This window comes from Drosophila rhopaloa, unplaced genomic scaffold (genome assembly GCF_018152115.1).
Source record: "Drosophila rhopaloa isolate 14029-0021.01 unplaced genomic scaffold, ASM1815211v1 contig_178, whole genome shotgun sequence".
Classification (NCBI taxonomy): Eukaryota; Metazoa; Arthropoda; class Insecta; order Diptera; family Drosophilidae; genus Drosophila; species Drosophila rhopaloa.
Window position 1 is genome coordinate 1,544,013 of NW_025335059.1, and position 19,084 is coordinate 1,563,096.

General features: G+C 39.5%; 1 protein-coding gene across 2 annotated transcripts; it reads right to left on the bottom strand.

Annotated features, from left to right (window-relative positions):
* Positions 1-7,131: 7,131 nt before the first annotated feature.
* Positions 7,132-9,026, bottom strand: LOC108045891 (box A-binding factor). Of its 2 annotated transcripts, none has more exons than XM_017125357.2 (2): positions 9,009-9,026; positions 7,132-8,508 (listed from the first exon to the last, which is right to left on the bottom strand). In XM_017125357.2, exons 1-2 carry the CDS (start codon positions 9,024-9,026, stop codon positions 7,132-7,134), a joined length of 1,395 nt encoding a protein of 464 aa, XP_016980846.1. The 2 variants fall into 2 exon arrangements, with proteins under 2 accessions (XP_016980846.1, XP_016980845.1); XM_017125356.2 differs by having other exon boundaries at positions 7,132-8,511.
* Positions 9,027-19,084: the final 10,058 nt, after the last annotated feature.

Here is a 19,084-nt window from a genome sequence, read left to right on the forward strand (position 1 = left end):
GCAGCATTTTATGGTCAGAAAAGCGAGGGTGCCAGACGGAGTCCTTTTGAAAAATGACAGGCAGCGGCCATCAGTTAGCGCGGGAAAAGTAAAGTTTTAACCCTTTTCCAGAATCCTCTGGTCGAAGTTATGTGTGCGGAGGAGCAATTTTTGTTTGGGAAATTGATGTGCATCATAAAAATTTGCGACTCAGGTGGCAAGCTGTTATTTTTGATGTGCAACGGTGACTTTGAAGCGACTTTCTTGATTATTTTAATTGACAAATGACAAAGTTACGCGGTAGCAAAGGCACTTTGCCTCCAAAATTTCATAGATACAAAAGAGTTAAAAGTCATATCGGAGAACCGGGCGTATGAGTGATATTTCATGTTCACAGTTTAATGGACACCGCCTCATTTTTGCGCCACCAATGCTCGTAAAGCGAAAATGCTTGGTATATCTTTTATGATTACCATAAACTATTTACACAGAACTTTAATAATCTGGTGCGTGCAGCAGCAAAATGTTTGCAAGTATTTTATACGCTCAAACACACACACACACAGATACGGCGAAGGATTTATGTCGAGTCACAACATCCTGCAGGATCGTCTGGTGTTTTGCGAGTAGTATACGATGTGTATGTGGGTTGTTTGTTTTGCTTGCCGGCTTTCCAGTGTCTGGTGATGTTGACGCTTTTTACTCCCCACCCAATATACCGCTCAACCCGCTGGCAAAAGTTTGCCAACACAAACAGCTACTCAGGCGTATAATTGCCATTAAAGTGCGCTTAAAATGAGCCGAGAGACCCTTGAAACGAGCTGGTTTTATCGAGCTCAATACGTGGTAATGGAGTGCCGGGATGTTCGGGATGGCCCGGCCTTTATGCATAAGTACGAGTATCAATATTTCACAACTTGGCCCTTTGGGGGTTTTGGCAATTAAGTGCTGCAACTTTCGGTCTTTCGGAATTTTTCATGGCACATTATTTCTGAAAAGTAGGAGCTCATCTGGCTGGCAAATTAACAAAATGGACAAAGGGGCTAAAGCTCCAATCAGAGATGTCCCTAATTGAAGCTCACTGACGTGTTCTCAAATATCAGATTGCAATCTATTTTGCCTCAGCTGAATGGAGACTTAGTTACCTTTTGAGCAACAGAGAAACGGTGGACTCAACTCGCTTTGATTGACAACTTATGCTGGAAAATGCAGAGATATGATTACCTTTAGCTAGCCCAGAGAATTGCCATCTCGGTGTCAAAAGAGACAATGGAGCAAAAGTGGAGGCAAAATCTACATTCCCAGCTGCAGTTGACAGCAGTCAGTTGAGAAATGAAACTAAATGGCTGAAAAGCTAACATCTTCCACACCGGATCATATTTCAAATGCCAACTGTGAGCAAGTCAGTCAGAAAAGCTCAGTTTTGCTGGTGTTCACAGCCCATAATGAGCAAAAATGTTTAAAACCCAAAGCGATAACCCACACACACAATAAACAAAAAGGAAGGAGCTGCAGTAGGGTTGAATGTATAGCCGTTGACATGCTGACAGCACATTATTTACCATCCAGCCAGGCCAGAAATTATGAACTCCGGCAATATTGCAGCGCAATGAGCTGAGTCCCGGTGGTGTATATATAAATTCTGCTCATATATCCGTTTTTAATAAATTAGTTTGCAATTTGCCACGGCTGACTGGGTCGAAAGTGCACAACAGCAGCAGCAGCAATAGTTGCAACTACAACGGCAGCTAAAGTGGCAACAGCGATGAGCAACCGGCAGCTAAGAAGCTTCTTAGAAACAACACTCACCTTTGAGCTGCACGCAGACACACGTTTCGAGTGCCATAAAAGCCAACTGCACGGCAAAAACTACATTATGTTAGTATGTATTATATGGCTGCGATGCACTTCCGTTGCGCAACGCCCTCTACAGTCGTCCTAGCGAAACCAATGTCTGTCTGAACATATGAGTTTGGTTGCTGTTTCGAAGGACCTGCGATTCTCCTTCCGTATCTCAGTTATGCAACTGCAATGCAGAGCCGACTTTCGTCTTGGTGTTTGGCTTAACACACATATATTTGATTTTTGTTAGTTTAATATTAAATATCTTTATCTTTTAACACTCACTTCAAATTGTGCAATTAAGGAATATTTAGGCATTTTAGGATATCTAATACTTTTATTAACATTTACTTTAAATTAAAATATTTATAATTGCGATATTAATACTCTTAATTAACACATACTTTAAACTAGTCAATTATCAAAGCTCTATGTAAAATAATATTTTGATTATCTTTACAGTTTAACACAACTTGAATGAGAAGAGAGTTTGAGTTTGCGTACAATTAAATGGATTAAATTTTATTGTATATCAGAAACTAAAAGGACTTCAACTAAAAAGACTTCACTTATTTCTAAGCCAACGCGTGTACATATGTACGTATTTAAGTGGATATATTTCACACAAATATAATAGCAGCTGCATTTATTATTCTTTTCTAATTTATGATCATTTATTTCTAATAATTAATGTTCTTTAACCGCACTAAATCAAAAACAAATCATTAATAAATAGTGCTAAAATTGCTCTAAGAGAAGATGTAAAAATATTTTAAAATTCATCTAACTTAATCATAAACAAATCATTAATAAATAGTGCTTAATTGATTTAAGAGAAGACGTAAAATAATATTTTAAACTTCTTCTCTAGCACATTTCTGTTTCGTTTTGGCATGCTTAATTTAATATATTTGCCCATATGATTAAGGCCTATTTCTACCTTTTAACATTTTTCTTTTCAAGTCACCTTTGGTGACCTTATTTGAATGCGACCTTTAAGCCCACGCAAGCCATCTGTTTTGCAAATAATATTTAAATCAGCGTTGGTCGGCTTTAAGAGCGATTGGCATAAGCCAGTGGCAAGCTAATGCCGTCATTCAATGTCAGGCAATTTCCGGTGCGCAAAGCCAAGCTCCCAAACCTGGACGAGCATCATCGCAAATTCGAAAATTCCGCGAAGGGCAGTGGCAAATTGGTAATTGGTATACCGTTAGCGCGTTACAGACAGGATGGGACAATCCCAGCCAAGCTCATCCAAAAAGTTGGGCAAAACGGCAGAAAGGCCGAGACCCAGACGATGTGTAAATCATTTGAGCAAAACGTAGACATAATCTCAGAGCACGGGTATTGCGACTGTGCACGTGCCAGAGGCTTTTATGATTGTCTGCCCGCCTGCTGCCGCCGTTTTCCCAGGACCAACGGCAAGGACCCTAAAAAATTCATAACATGTAGCGCCGCATATCCCGAAAATCCACACCCGAAGACGGCGACAATGAGAGCACCCGTCAGCAGCCATCAGCGGCCGAGAGGATGCGACTGAGCCACCAGCCATCTCGCTGAGTGGCGGACTTACGTGGCAATGACATGGGGGGATAAAAGTATCATTGCTTTTAGAGAGACTCCTCATCGCGGGCCTCCTTAGTGCTCCTAATATTACACAGACGGCCCAGCCCGGCCAGCCATTGTGGCCACAATAAAAATTCGCATTCCCATTATATAGCCATCATTGTTGTTACTGGCGTTAGCACATCCCGGCAAACATATATATTCCTACCTAAATGGCAAAAGTATGCGAGTGCGGGGTATGGGCGAACACAGAGAAAAATAAGAATAATGAGACTACTTTTTTTCAATTTATGAAATTTTAATGTAGTTTAATACAAGTTGCCATTATTATTCCAATTATAATTATGTTAATTATTTTGAATTTTTTAATGGTTTTGGGTATAAATTTCATATTAAAGAAACAGCCGCATATTCAATATTTTCTAAATTCAAATTATATAAATGACTTGATCTTGCAAAAACATTACAAAGTAGGAAATTCTAAAAGTTCAACAACTCTAAAACCCTCAAAAAGTTAGCTTAAAGAATATATTCCCTAGGCTTTATTTAGTTGCAATGACCAAAATTAGTTTATAAAACTAAATGTTCAACAAAGCAAGGACATTAATTAATATAAAGATGAACATTCTTGTATTTATATTTTTCCTCGTGTACCAAAATCCAAACAGCAATCAATAAAAACTTCCGTAAATGAAATGAATGCCATTTAATGGGCGGGGGCGGGCACATAGAGACAATGCCTAGGAGTTGTGCATCATAAACACTTCAAAAAATCATTTTTGGGCAAAAGTTTTGCCAAAATATTTATATAAATAGCTAAACCGAACCGAACGCAACTTTTTTGGGAGTTTTATATTGCGTCTACAATTTGGAGAGCAAGCTCAAAACTTTCATTATGCAAAAGTTTTTTAATAAAAGTGCAAACGTAGTGGCAGCTGACTCCCAGAAATTCCGCTCTCTATCTCTTTTAGCCACATGGAACACATGCAGTTGGCCGTTATTAAAACCAACAATTTTGTTTACTGACACGCGGAAGTGAATGGTGGGTGCCAGCCCATACATATGAAACTGAAAATAATAAAGCTCATTTTTAGAACTTTTTACCTGTCTGACAAAGAGATCACATAAATTCTATACTCGTAGGTACAAATGTTATTTAATTGAACATTTGAATGCAGCAAATTGCATACACCCGATATTGTTCTTGGCCAAAATAATTAGTGCAGTTCGCTCGTTATCTCCCGACCAGTGATTTTTCTATTCCTGTCTCAAATTTTAATTAATTAATTTTCTGTCTACCGCAAAGCGCACTGTGCAGAAACTAATAATACAATTCTATATGTATTTAAGCGGAGATAGAACTAAATAGTTAATTAAATATCATATACCTTTATGTCGGAATAAAAACAATATTGTGGTATCGCGAAAATGGCAGCAATAAAGCGGCGAAATAAAAATCATAATAACATTTAAAATGTTTAATTTAACATAAAAAGTGTGTAAAATAAAAAGGGAGAAGCACCATAACACGGCCTGATGAAGAACGAAACGGAGGAAGCAAGTCCAACTTACACAACCAAGTGAGTTGGCAGCGATATTACGTATACGCACGCATGCACATGGCGACATGGCAAATATTTTGTATGCAAAATAAAGTACTCGAAAAGTCACTTAAAGTGTGTCGCTGGGTGGGGCTGCTTCCTGACTAACCGCCTCACTGGCTGGTGAGGCATAAAGAGCGTAAAAAATGCTAAATGATAAATAAAATTTACAACCGCAACAACAAAGCCAGCAACAACGACATCGACGAACGAACCCATATGTGGCAAGCGAAGAAGTTTCGCCTTTTTTCCCGCCATTCCTCGAACGAGCGACATAATAAAATGCAATTTAGACATCAAAAATATACAGTAAATGGAGCAAGAGTAGCAAGTCGCAAGTGGCAGGACGAAAAAGGACGAGGAGGAAGTCGCGGACGAGGAGGAGGAGGTTCGCGCAAAGAGTCACAGACAGCCGCGTGACTGACAAGTGAGGGCCGAGGAACCGCATCCGCTTTCGCATCCACGCCAAACGGCAAACAGTCGAGAGCGACACACACAGGACAAAGGACGAAAAGCCAGGCACACACTTGGAATAAAATACACTCACATAATGAAACTATTTTTCAATTTTGATTTTAGAAAAAAGAAAAAGGACAGTTTATATAATAATAAATCTCTTTTTATCAATGCTACTTTTCTAAGACAATTTCCTTTATTTAGAACCCATTTTTTTTTTATTTTTTTAAAATTGATTTTACATATATTTTATTCTTGGAAAAGTAAAATTTTCAAAATAAAGACAAACAAGCAATCTTGTATTCGAAAACAATATACATGCAAACTTTACAGTATTTGTACACATTGCTAATCCGAAGGCTTTTTTGAATAACTATTGTTGCTAATTTAATTTTGTTTAATAAATACCAAAACAAAATGCTGCAAGTGACAGGCGATTTCAAATTAAAAAAAATTAATTGTGTCTTTATTTATATATGTATGAACCCCAAAGCCAAATTAATTTATATTATAAATAATAATTATTATTAAGAACTTAAATGTACATTTCCGCATGTACTGACTTAATTTGAACCGAAAAATAAAGCTCAAAAATATTTTAGAAATAGGTAAATTTAATGATGAAATACATTTGTATTTTTCTTGCAGTGGGTGTTTCCTGTTTGAGGAAGAAGCTGTGCGTGCTGGGAAGAAGGATTGCTGGAAAGAAAATTTACTGAAAACGATATGTTACTCTTTCTTTCCGCATGTAAGTTTTGCCCGCCGGTCACTCCGCTGTCCAGTGCATATTTAAAAGCTGTGGCATACTTTTCAAACCAGAAAAAATGGGGAATGGGGATGGGGAGTCCCATGGCCAATTCAATCGGGCTGCAAATCAAAGTAGAGAGCTGCACAAGTGACGCAGGACACTGGACACAGAACACGGGCCAGCACGAGCAGCATGCCAACGCGTAGTGAGACAACGACAACAAAGGTGTGCACTTAATTTAATTAGACCCGGGAACTCGGGAACAGACCCCACAACTGCAAAGGGACTGGGATGCTGCCCATCCCAACAAAGACCGCCCACATTTCGGCCCGAACTGGCGATGTAATGGTCTGGAAATGGCATTTGGCAGCCTGAGAACAACGGTGGAGAACGCTCGCGAGCCTTTTGTGAAGATGAATTTCATTTCATTAAACACAAATTTCATTGTGTGCGCTTAAAGTGAAATTAAATAAATGAGGACGGCCATGGGCAAAACGGGTGGAGTGGGGGAGTTGGAGATGAGGTGCCAAGTGGGAAAATGGTAAAGGGTTATGTCCATGACAAATGCACCGTAAAATCGCTGCTGCTAAAAACCTTGGTCTTGCAATATGTGTGTGTGCTTTGCCATTTCCCGATTCAGTTTCTGTTTCGGTTTCTGTTTCCGTTCGTGTTTGTATTTTAATGCAAATTGTTGTAATGTTAAATGAGTCAAAAAATTGTTGTACATCATGAGGATTAAATGAATTTTAAAATTCGACATTAAAAATGGAATACGAAATGTGCAAAACTGCATAATGATGTTCGCTTTGGTTTAACGGGGAGGACGGTGGCGTATGTGTAATGTGCTTATAACTATAACGAAATTCGTGTGTTCCGAATGCAAATGAGGAATGCAGGAACGCAGGAAAAGATTCATAAAAATGGGTATGCTAAACGGTTCTACCACCAGCTCTTGACCTTGTGCAGCACCGTTTTAAAAACAGGCACCTTTACGGGAAAAGGCTTGGGCACCTTGATGGGCACATATTTGACCACATGATAGGGCACATGCTTCTCCACGGGCACTGGGATGTGTTTCTCCACCGGCACCGGAATCAATCGCTCCACGGGCACTTTCAGTTCCTTTTCCACAGCCACCTGGACATTCTTGGTAATTGGTATGTGGATGGGAACTGGCTTGCGAACTGGTATTATAACCGCATGCGATATGGGTATCTTCACCTCCTTTTCGACCGGCACATGCTGCTTCTTCACATGCTTCACCGGCACATAGTTAATGATATCCACATGATGCGAGTGATGGGTGTGACCCTGGCCATGACCACTTGCCTCCGACAAGTAGTTGGAGCTCTGCTCCTGGCCAGCATCGGGATGCTCTTCGTAGTCATCAGCACCAGATCCGCCCGAGGCAGATGAAGCCGATGTCGAACCGGATCCCGAGGCGGATGGGTCATGTTGGCTAAAGAACGAGGAATGCTGATCCTGTTCCTGTTGCTGTTGCTGCTTCTGAAGTTGCTGCTGCTGGTGGTAAAGTTGCTGCTGCTGATGGTAAAGTTGTTGCTGCTGATGCTGCTGCTGTTGCTGTTGCTGGTAGAGTTGCCCCTGCTGGTCATCGTATCCAGATCCCTGCTCGTAGTGTGGCAGGAAATTACTCGTTGAAATTTTATCGTACGCATATGGATGAGCCGCCTGCTGTTCCGGTTGCTCCTCAATCGCCGATGATGGCCAGGATTCGTAACTCTGCTCAGCACCAGAACCTTGTTGCCCATAGGCAGGCAAATATCCACCATTGTGCACAGCAGTGGGATAACTGTAGGCCGGCGAGTGCTGTTGATTGTTCCCTAGGCCGCCACCAGATTGCTCATTTCCCGAACCGAAATCATGGGCACCAGCTGCTGCAACTGCGGCCACTGCGGCATCTTCATTGTTCTCCTCGTAAATCGGTATCTCCTGTTTGGTGGAGCCCAGGGCCAGTGCCTCCGTGTGGGTGGGCGCCATCGAGCCGTAACCATTGGTGATGTGACCCAGGCCCGAGAGATTTGTGAGCCCATTGAGCACCGTGGCTAATCCTTGCGGGGATCCTGAGGAATGGCTGCTGCTGCTAAACGCACGTCTTTCGCCTGCATTTCCGCCTGGAATTTTGGGCGAGCCATAATGATGATGGGTATGATGCTGCATCGATTGATCCATGGGCAGCCACCGATTGTCGAACAAAGAGCCCATGTTGTGATATAGTGGGTGGTTCTTAGCCGCCTCTGTGGTGCTGGCCCCACTGACAATTGTCAGAATGGTGGTGGCGGCTGCAATGAGCGGCATCTGCTGCGGAGGATAATATAAAACGATTTAATATGCAAAACACTTCAGTTGTACTAGCAATATATTTAAAACACGACTTTGCAATACCCCGTTATCATTACAATGATAAAAAATATTTGTAAAATCTTAGAACATATTTTGTTTAAAATTAAATATGTAAATAGGAAAATAAAAATTTTAAAAAATTAAAGAAACTTATTTCTCATTCAAACTGGATTGTTACAGAACTTTTTTTGTCAAAAAAAAAATAATCCAAGCGATTAGATTATCTGGTTTCGATATTTAACCCTAATATAGGATCTTTAAGCATTAAAAAGTACATTTTTTCCAAAACTCCGCAAACAGTATACCTTGTTTTCCAAGAGTATCGCGTATTAAAAAAAAAGGTGCTGAATGGCATGGCTTTGTATTCCAGAATTTTTGCATAATGCATTTTTAATATCCTCAACTCCACTCCGCGCCACTGCAATCCATTCCATTTTATTCCACTCCACACTCACCAAATTAACGTTCGCCATTTGGCCTGGTGGGCTTCGAACTCTGGCTGGGATGGGATTAGACCTTGATAGCTGCTGCCCGACTGCTGCAATGGGAATGTGGCCGAAATGTGGTCGAGACGGCGTTTTTATATGGCCCCAACCTAGGACAGATCTGAGCTGAGAGGAAAACTCTTACACAATTTGCAGCTTCAACAGTGTTGATAGAAGGCGGTCGGCCAAAAGTGAGTGTTTTTCCATTTGTTGACCTGACTTTGTTGCCTGCTGCCTGTCTCCTTCGCCATTTTTCCATTTCGCTCGCGCTTTTCCTATGCATTTATGAATTAAGTTACGCGATCAATTCAAATCGCAAAGCGAAAGAAAATGTAATAACCAAATCATAACCAAAACCGGCTCGCAAAACACTTGGAAAAACAATAAAGTTCAAAGTCATTTTCCATGACAACGACAAGGAATTAGTCGAGTCGAGTCCGCCTGTTTGGCACGCGCCATCATCCCAGTGCAGCATCATTATGATCTCGCCACGATCACGATCTTCGGTGGCCTTCACGAGGTGCAGACCAAAAATAAAAAAAAAGAAAAGAAAAAGACCAGCACTCCTTCAGTTGAGAGCAGTGGATTGGAGTGGATTACCAAAAGTGGTTGGACCGCTTCGCGAAAAAGCTGGACAAAAGCTGTGATTCCATTTCTTTGGGCCTGCTTAAGGCCTTAAACATTTCCATTTGCCATTGTGTTTTCGGACCTGCCTTCACCTTTCCTACAAAAAAGGTTAGTTTTAATTGTTTAAGCAACTATTTTTTTTTTTTGTATACCATTGTTCGGTTCAGTTTTTCTTGGCTCAACGATGGGGCGTGGCGGGGTAAAAGTGAACGCCTTTTAAGTGCACCTGCAGACATGATGCTGCTGATTATATTTTTCTTGCCAAGCGTAACAGCTCGTTAGTATTTTCAAGTGATTTTCATTTATTTTCCTTGGCTGCCTCTGCTGCCTTTACTGCCTTTGCTGCCTTTTGCTGCAGATGCAGACCGATGGAAAGGCCAGGCCAAAAAGGAAGTGTACTGATTTGAAAGGAAACAAACATAAAACATTTCCCAGCTGTCCAGAGAGTTTGGGCTCTTATCGTTGCTCCCGCTGCCCTGGCAGTCACTTTTCAGGGTACTTTTTTATGCGAAATTCACGCTTACTTCATTTCAATTACAATTACATGATTCCATTTCTCTCGCTCACTGCTCGCAAATGCAAAAATGATGTAACTTAGTGGAGGCCAACGCGATTACCTGCTAACCACCACCTTCTCCTCCTCGTCAATGGCCAAAATTTAAATCCGATGTCTCTGAGACAGACCCAAACCAATCAATAGCTTTGAGCACACACAAATATAAACAACATGAAATCGCTTTTTAAATACTATATTTTTGCTATCCATTTTTCTTTTTTTTTTTGGAACAGAGTTCAAACAAATGACACAGACGGACATAGATCCAGATCCATATTCAGATAGAATTACATATACAAAATGCTATGCGAATGCAAGCGCTGAGCGGGTTATAAAATAAATAAAACTGTTTCACATATTCGTGCTTTGCTTTCGAGTCGTTTTAAAAACTCTTTCAACTGTTGTGTAATATTTTGCAAGCCCGTATATTTTTTTTTGGCACAAAAAAAAAATTGCAAAATATGCATTTGAAATGCCAGTTTTTAGGGGTGCAAAAGCGGATGTGCCTGTCAGTTGAATATCCTTGTGCAACGTGCTTACATTTGCATTGTATTTATGCACAGTTTTATTGTTGTTTATTGAAACTGTGGGGGTGTAACAAAGGCTATTGGAATTTCGGTTCCTAAATACAAGTGCCAACAAAACTAAGCACACACTTACATTGTGTCAACTGGTCCATTTTCAACACCACAAACCTGGTTTTGTCAACCGGAAAATAGTAGATGGAATTTTAGGTTATCCAAATTTGTTATCTTCGACGAAAACGAAAGAATTTGACACTGTCGACACAATTTGTGGTATATAGAAAAATTATCACTCCAGATTCTCCAGCATAATTCTATATTCAAAGCATAAATTAAATTCCCCATTCAAATTGCGATTTATTTTGTAGTTATTTAACAATAGTCTTGGTGAGTTCAGTTGTTATGCTGCACTTTTTTTTCCAAAACGGAAGTGGTATAGCAAATTATTTTGGTTGATATTGAATATAAAATTGCTTAGATTTATTATTATTGAAGGAATTATTAAAATATTTATGTAATTTTTGCAAAATGAATTTTGAAAATATTTGATATTTTATTCTTTATAAAATTTATTTAAAGCGCGGATAATACATTTTAAAAGTCAATTACCACTTTTCAGTGATTTTAAAATGCTATGATAATCATTTTTATATTGATTTAATTAATATTTTTTATTTTAAATATGCCTGAACTGAACAGCTTGATGCGCTTATACTTTTAAAGTTTGAAAACATTTAAAAAACTGGTTCATACTTTTTCCTCGTAAGAACGAAATTTGTCTTCTTTAGATACTTTTGACCAATTTTAGACATTATTTTTCGGCCCTTCGAAATTGACTTTTGTTTGCGTGAGATGTTTGGCAATGGATGTGCAAGAGTACGCCCCGGCGTATACTTAATTGCGAGCGTGTTTATTATCTGGCAGTGCTGAACGTCATGGTCGTAAATTAAAATGACACGCTTTGCATATCCACCGCCGCCACCACGCCCCTCTTGGAAAACAGCACAAACACACACGGCAGCAATAAAAATTTTAATTATTCAATTAAATTACACTCGAAGGCGTTGCTCAGCTCGGAGTTTGGCGAAATGCGAAATGACTGACGGCCCATAAAATTGACACCGCCACACTTGCACGAACAACGGCTCAAGGACAATGCATTCGCACCACATCACACCACACGACGCGGCGCACAGCGAAATCATATAAAAATCATGTTTATTTAATTTGCATTACAAAGGACCGTTGTCCCAGCCGCCGCTCGTTAAATTCACTCCGTCGACCGGCCACGCCTACGTTTTAAAAAACAATAAACCGTATGTACGGATGCGCGGTGTTTGGGGAGGCGAGTCGCACGTAAAATGATTAGCAAATATGCCCCCGAAATAGGCGCACACAGAATACGCCTGGGAAGGGGGGGCGTTACTCCGCCATAAACTTGAGGGGGGAGGTGGTGGGACATAAAAGCCCGCCAAGGTGGGCCAGTGGACTTTATTGGAGCGAGGGGAGTGCCGGGGGTTAGGGGTCAGGGGCCAGCGGTTGGAGCCTTTGGGCACGCAATCCCCTCAGCGGCCGGGGCATTGAGGCAAAGCACGCATATTTAATTAGCTTCATGCACTGTCGTTTGTGGGTGGGCAGGAGGTCCTGAGACGGTGGCCATGGGTGGGCGGGCAAGTTAGTGACCGCACTCCAGCTGGGCCACAGTGAAGATCCTCTCAGGGGAATTGCCTGTGCCAGATTTGATTAGGTATTGAAATGATAATGGATTGCGTGGGTCAAGAAAGTAGGTTGTGACTTACGAAATCGGTTTACATTTAAATGGCACTCTTTAATTTATTCTATGCTAAATTCAATTTTTTATTAAATACAATAGCTCAGCCTAATACATTTTTTAAATCATATTTTTCTACACTATTAAATTCAATAAATAGACAACATTTTAAGCTAACCACATTTATTTTATCATTTCAGGTGAATACCGTATTGATTTTTTTATATAAATATTTTTGTATTTGCCAAATGACTGGCTTCGAATTTACCACATAAATTCATTTTTCAGTTCTACAAAAATGTTTTGCATCCCCTCACTTTAATTATAAGAAATATTTATTTAAAAATGCTTTAATCAGTAGCATAATTGTTATTTGGTCTTTATTGTTTTGCGCTGTCTCTAAATTATTAGTGACACAACTAAAAATTTCCCGTTTTCTGGTATAAATTTGTTTACGACCAGTAATTACACAACTGGGATTTTAATAATAAAACTAATTTGATTTTAAATTATAGATTACAGATTGCTTCTGTACCAATTATTTTATAAATCTAAATTATATATTGGCAATTAAAATCTATAAATTAAAATATGAATATAATATTTCCTTTAAATGTTATTCGTATTATTTACTTGCGTTTAACAGGTAATCAGTTTCAGCTGAATCTGAGAATTACAAAGAAGTGTGTGAGTTTAATTGATATTTTGATTGTATATTTTGTAAGTATTTTAGGAAGGGTTCCACCGTACCACTTTATTTGTGAGGAAATGTAAGCTGAAGCGCCAACGAGGCACATTTTATATGCGTGTCCATGTCGCTCCTCTGCTGATTTGCCGCTGCTCACTGCGTTCCCGGCTGTTGTTGCTCTTGTTCTCGCATGTATTTGCAGTTGTAGTTGGAGCTGTAGTTGCTGTGTGATTAATTCGCGCAAAGAGTTGTGCGCTTCCGTTTCCGGTCGCTGTTGTTCTTGCTGTTGGCTGCCACCGCGCGAGCTTTTGTGTTTCGCATTTCACATTTCACAGGAGGCTGATTTGTGCTTAGCGGTGGGTGTGCTTGAGGGCGGCCCACAATATTAATTGTTTTGTGCCCAACGAGGCTTAAAAACACATGCTCATGTAAGCCACGTCCGCTGCAGTAGCCTCCTCGGTCTCAACCATTTTTATGTACCCAAAAACCCCCCGCTGGCTTTTTCATGTTCATGTTTGAAAAATCAGAAAACGCACAAGGATTTAGGAAGGGATCTGGTACGAAGAGGAGAGCAGTGGAGCGATGTTAGGTGGCCAACATTTGACGCTTTAGCTTGGCCCCAAACATTTAAGATAAGAGCGCCACAATGGGTTCGTTTGTATGCCATTAATATGAAAATCAGACACACTTATCTTAATTAGTTAGTCGCTCATAAAAGGGCCAACTAAAAAGTCAACCAACCGGCTCCTGGGACAAAGTTACCGGGTTTCAACTAGCCAAGTGTACAACTGAAAACATACACACGCAGCGGGTTTCGTTATTTACATTTCCTCTTTTTTTAATCATACGATATTTTCTTGGGGGTGTGTTGGCTTATGTGTGCGTTCTAATGTACCAGCATATACAAATTATGGTACTTAACATGTAATACTTAATTTTGTAGAACAAGCGACGCGTTTAGTTTAAGGCACTCGTGTTTTTTCCCCTGCGTCTTTTGGCTTCCCACCCCTTTTCGTTTGGGGTCTCTAAAGGCGCATTTACCTATGTAGAGCTACTTTGCGTTAAGTATACGTCATGTGCCGCTCAAAAAAGGGTTGTCAAGAAAAAAACAACCGAAAAAATTAATCAAATTATTGGAGCTTTAGTTTAATATCGTTTTAAGGGAAGAGTTATGAGTAAAAAGATAACGATAAGTGATTAGAGCATTAGGTTTAAATGATAAAGATGTCATAGTTGTCTATCTAATAAGCAAAGTTTTTTTGTACAGGATTAGTATTTTAATATCTTGTTTGATAGCATATTTTTATAAAACTTTTTACTTAAATATTGTGAAAATAGTTAAACTAGATTAAAAACAAATAATTTTTATAGTCCCAAACATTACCAAAATAATCCAATATTACTTTACATAAGCATGTATTTATCTATGTTTTTCAACCTTTTACCTATAATTCTTTTGAGTGCCATTTTTGTAGCAGGCCAGGTTAACAACCCACAAACTGTCGTCGAAGCCCAAAGACTTTTAAGAACACCTCTAGACCAGTTTTCCGCAATTGAATGAACACGATGACTCCTTTGAAGGAGCCGCCGTTGATTATTGCTGCTTTCTTTATGTGTGCCTCAGTATTGGGGGGTGATTCCTGGAAACGAGCAGCTAATTTAAAATGTATACGACTGTCGGGGACAGGAGCAATAAAGGAGGATGGGGAAAAGTTGCTATTTATGGCCATTATCGTGAAGCATTCAACTCTGTCGTTAACTGCCCGAATGCATAAATTAGCAATTGATTTTTGCTGCATTAAATATTTAAGATGCGTAACTGAACGTTGGGCGCTTCGAGTAGCACGCCAATTTGTCTGTTTAAGGGTCGACTTTAAGTTTTGACCGCGCATGAAACGCAAGATGATCAGGAAAATGGCTGTTGCAGCCCGCCAAAGTCGCAACTTTTTAAGACCCCTGACAATTTGAGCTAGCAGAAAGTTCAAATGTTTCGCTGCTAGTGCACTTAGCAACACTTTAGCGGCCACATAACCCGCCCTCGGTTTTAGCCAGCTTTAGTTAAGGTTTGTACGTACGTACAATTTTTTATGGCTACATTGTGCGTATTTTCTTCTGCTTTTTTTTTGCGAAATTTTTCGTAATATCTATAAACGTAATTGGATATGTGGCTGGGCTGACTGGTTGACTGGCGAAACTTTGAGCTGTTCATTCGATGCTGGACCCCCGAAAAACCAGTACCACAGTCCCCAAACGCACGCCACACGTCTGTTGCGCCCGGGAAATTGGCAACAATTGTAGCGCCCCACAGAATGGCGGCAATAAAAAGTTTTTATGAAAATTTTCTAAGCGCGATCTGGCCCTTGCCCTTGCCCTTTCCCCCGACATATCTTTTTTCTCAATGGCCGGATAGGCAATCAATTCGCCAATTACGCAACTTGACGCCAAGCGGAACGCATGTTATGCGATAAGTGGAAACGGGAGACCCCTTAAGACCCCTTTGAGTTGTACTTGCTGGTATGTATAAAGGTACACAGAAAGAAAATAGTATTATTCATACATAGAGTATTATTCATAACAAAGAGATTTAAAAACTTGACTAGACTAAATTAGAAACATAACTTTGCAATATTCACAACAACATTGAAGCTCTTTTAATATTATTATATTTATAGATCTTGCAATAAGATATCGCTGGAAAACTGGAAGTTTTATGACCGATTTTGGTAATATTTTTCCCCAGTGTAGCTGAGCCGCCTGCGTGGACCAGTGGAAACATTGCCAGTCACTTGCTGGTTTTCCGCTTCAACTTTGGCAGCATGTCAAGTTCGTCAGATGGCTTCCGCCAACAGCTGCTGTTACTCTTAACCCTGACCGCCACTTTGGTCCACCCATCGCCCCCCTGCATAACTGGCAGAAACTTTATGGCAAATTTCGTGCGTTAAGCCTTTTGACAGCTGCACCAATTTCAAGTATTTTTCTTAATTTTCCCAATAGATTTTTCCTTACTTTTGCGGCTGCAACTTAAAAGTAGCCACAGGACGAAGAAGATGGTAATAGTTCGGTTCAAAAACTTTGGCTTAATGTTTGCGCATTTTATGAACCTGCAGGAGGAGCGGACAACTCAACGACGAATACCAACAACTATTTTGCACTTAGCCGCAGTTGAAGCATAAAATTGATTTTTAATTGGAAATTGTTTGCATATTTTGTGTACGGCCAGCCAAGCAACCCCAACCTGACGAAAGTGAGCCAAAGTGCATGTGAGCATTTTGCCAGCACTAAAAAATGTGAAAATTTAAAAAAACCCTGACCTCAAGTGAAGAGAGCATACAGTGTTCACTTGCCAATTCGATATGTTTGGGTGTAAGCAAGTGGCCACAAGTTAGGCATTTTTGTTTGTTTAAAATATACGTTCATGTTTTATATTTTTATCATCAAGAAATCTTTTGTGTGCTTAATTTTTGGCAAATAATTTCAAATAAATTTCATAGCTTTGTTGATAAAATAGATATTAAAGTATGAACCTTACATTTTCAATTTGAATAAAAATGTAAATACTCATCCTTTAGTATGTTTTGTTTATTTTTATTCTTTATGTTTTTAGAATCGATGTCTATATGTTTTGTATTTTTATGATAACAACATCGAACACTTTAAAAATAAACCTTTTTTATGAATAAATTGTGCAAATAAACAAAGCATATACAAAATTTACGTTGCTTTAAATCTTTAGAAACGGAGAAGTTCTTGTGCTAATAAAAGTATTTATCATGTACAATGTGTAGAGAATATAAATGATGCAAGCCAAATAAATAAAGATTGTTAATTGGAAATATAAATACACCATGAAACACTGTATATGAACTACATACATACCATGTCTAGCTTCGATCGAGCTACTTTCGATCAGACGACAGGAAATTGGATTTCCCACCCGCTCTGATGCGTTTGAGTTTATTAAAATTTAAAATCAAACATCCGCAGAGCAAACAAACCAAGCTCTAGTGTCTGCGGAGGAGGTGCATCAACAAATCAGTGGGTGGTGGATGGCCAGCACTATGAACTAGGTCAGACCCACCGGCCAAACGCCGCGGCCGACGATTTCGCTGCGGTTGGAACACCGCCAACCCAATCACCCATCCACCCACTTCACCACCCACCAACCCACAGAAGTGGTGCCAACTGTCGAGCATGCGCTCTTTTTCGACCAATTCCCCTGCGGCGAATTCGCCCAAAGCATTTCACTTTGGCACTCTGACACAAAACAACACACAACACAATGTGTGCCGTGTTGTCTACAATTTCCCTTTTGTATATCAATTGCATTTCGTTTTATGGCCTTTTATTGCTTCATTTTGGAATTCGGCGCCAAGCAGCGCCCTGTGCATCGCGTGTCCACGGGGCACTGGATACGGGGATACGGGGCTACGGGAGACGGGTTACGGGTTACGGACTACAGACTACGGGCTAATGATGCCACTTGCCGGCAGGAGAAGCGGCAAACAAACGGCGGCAACAAAGGCGCTGAAAAAGTTTGGCTTCCCGCTCCTGGCATTCGATGTGGCGTGTCCTGGCACTGCCAAAAACCACAAAGAAAAGGACAGCAGCATTATTACGAATTTAAAAGTCGAAACTTTAAATACCCTTACAAAAAATTTAAATGTTTCTTAGGTAGAAAAATAATAGTATTTTTACCGCGTCATATTTAAACATACAATTTTTATTCAACTTATTTTAAAACCTATTCATATTTATGTTATGCTCACCTTCTGTATTTTACTCATTTCACTTATCATAGCTTAACTTTTAATTAATACAATAAATAAAAATATTTTAGCTTTTGAAGCAATTCAAAGCTATTGTAATCCAAATCTCTACAGAGATTAAAAGTTTTTCTTTTTAAAGTTTAGCTACATCAAACTGGATGTAAAACTCGCACTATCCCCTTCGCGTTAATTCAAAAAAGGACAGCTCATGCTGCGACCGCCTATCTCATGTCCTTTGTCGAGGCATGTCTTTAGTCATAACTTGTTGTTGTTCGTCCTGGTGGGTCATGTGCATGTAATTATTTTAGTAAAAATATGTGAATGCAAATACTGTAGGCCTCATTCTCAGTGCAATGTGTATATTTTATGCACTTTTGCTTTTCGCTTGACAGCAAAATTTATTTGACCGAGTTATTTTTCGTGTTCTTTTTTTTGGCAGGGGGCGTGGCACAGCAGAGGGGGTTATACACAACGAGGACAGCGACAATAACAGCGTTGACAACAGCGACATTGCTCTTGAGAATTACAGTTATATTTTCGCAGTTTAAACAAAAAACTTTTAATTACATTCGAAACCACGCACAAAAGCGAGCAAGTATAAAATTTCGTATGCAAATTGTTCGCAGCACTCGCGGCTCAAATGAGCAAACTTAATGGCCAACAAATTTCAATCGAAGACAAAAAGAAAAGTGAAAATATTTGCTTTACAACACATTTCCTCTTTTGCTTTTCCAACAGCGTTTTTCTTTGCCTTGACAAAATATTTAGAAACACTCAAAAAACCGGAATAGAATTGTTGTCCAGTCGGCAAAATAATAATGTTCAACATTTCAAGAGAAATATAAAGACACAAATTTTTAAATATAAACTTTTATAAAAGTAAATACGATTTTTCACATTGTTGAATTTTTTCTGAAAATTTAATTCGTCTAAGAATTTTATGGTATCATTTTTAAGAGTGCAAAAGCACAAATGCAAAAGTGGCAAGACTGCCACATGGCTAATGATAATTATCAAGCTAGCACACTCTTACACACATGTTCCCAGCTCCATAATAAATATTTGAAAATATTTTTGGGTAATTTTATTTTCCAATTTCAAGGCAAATGTGTGA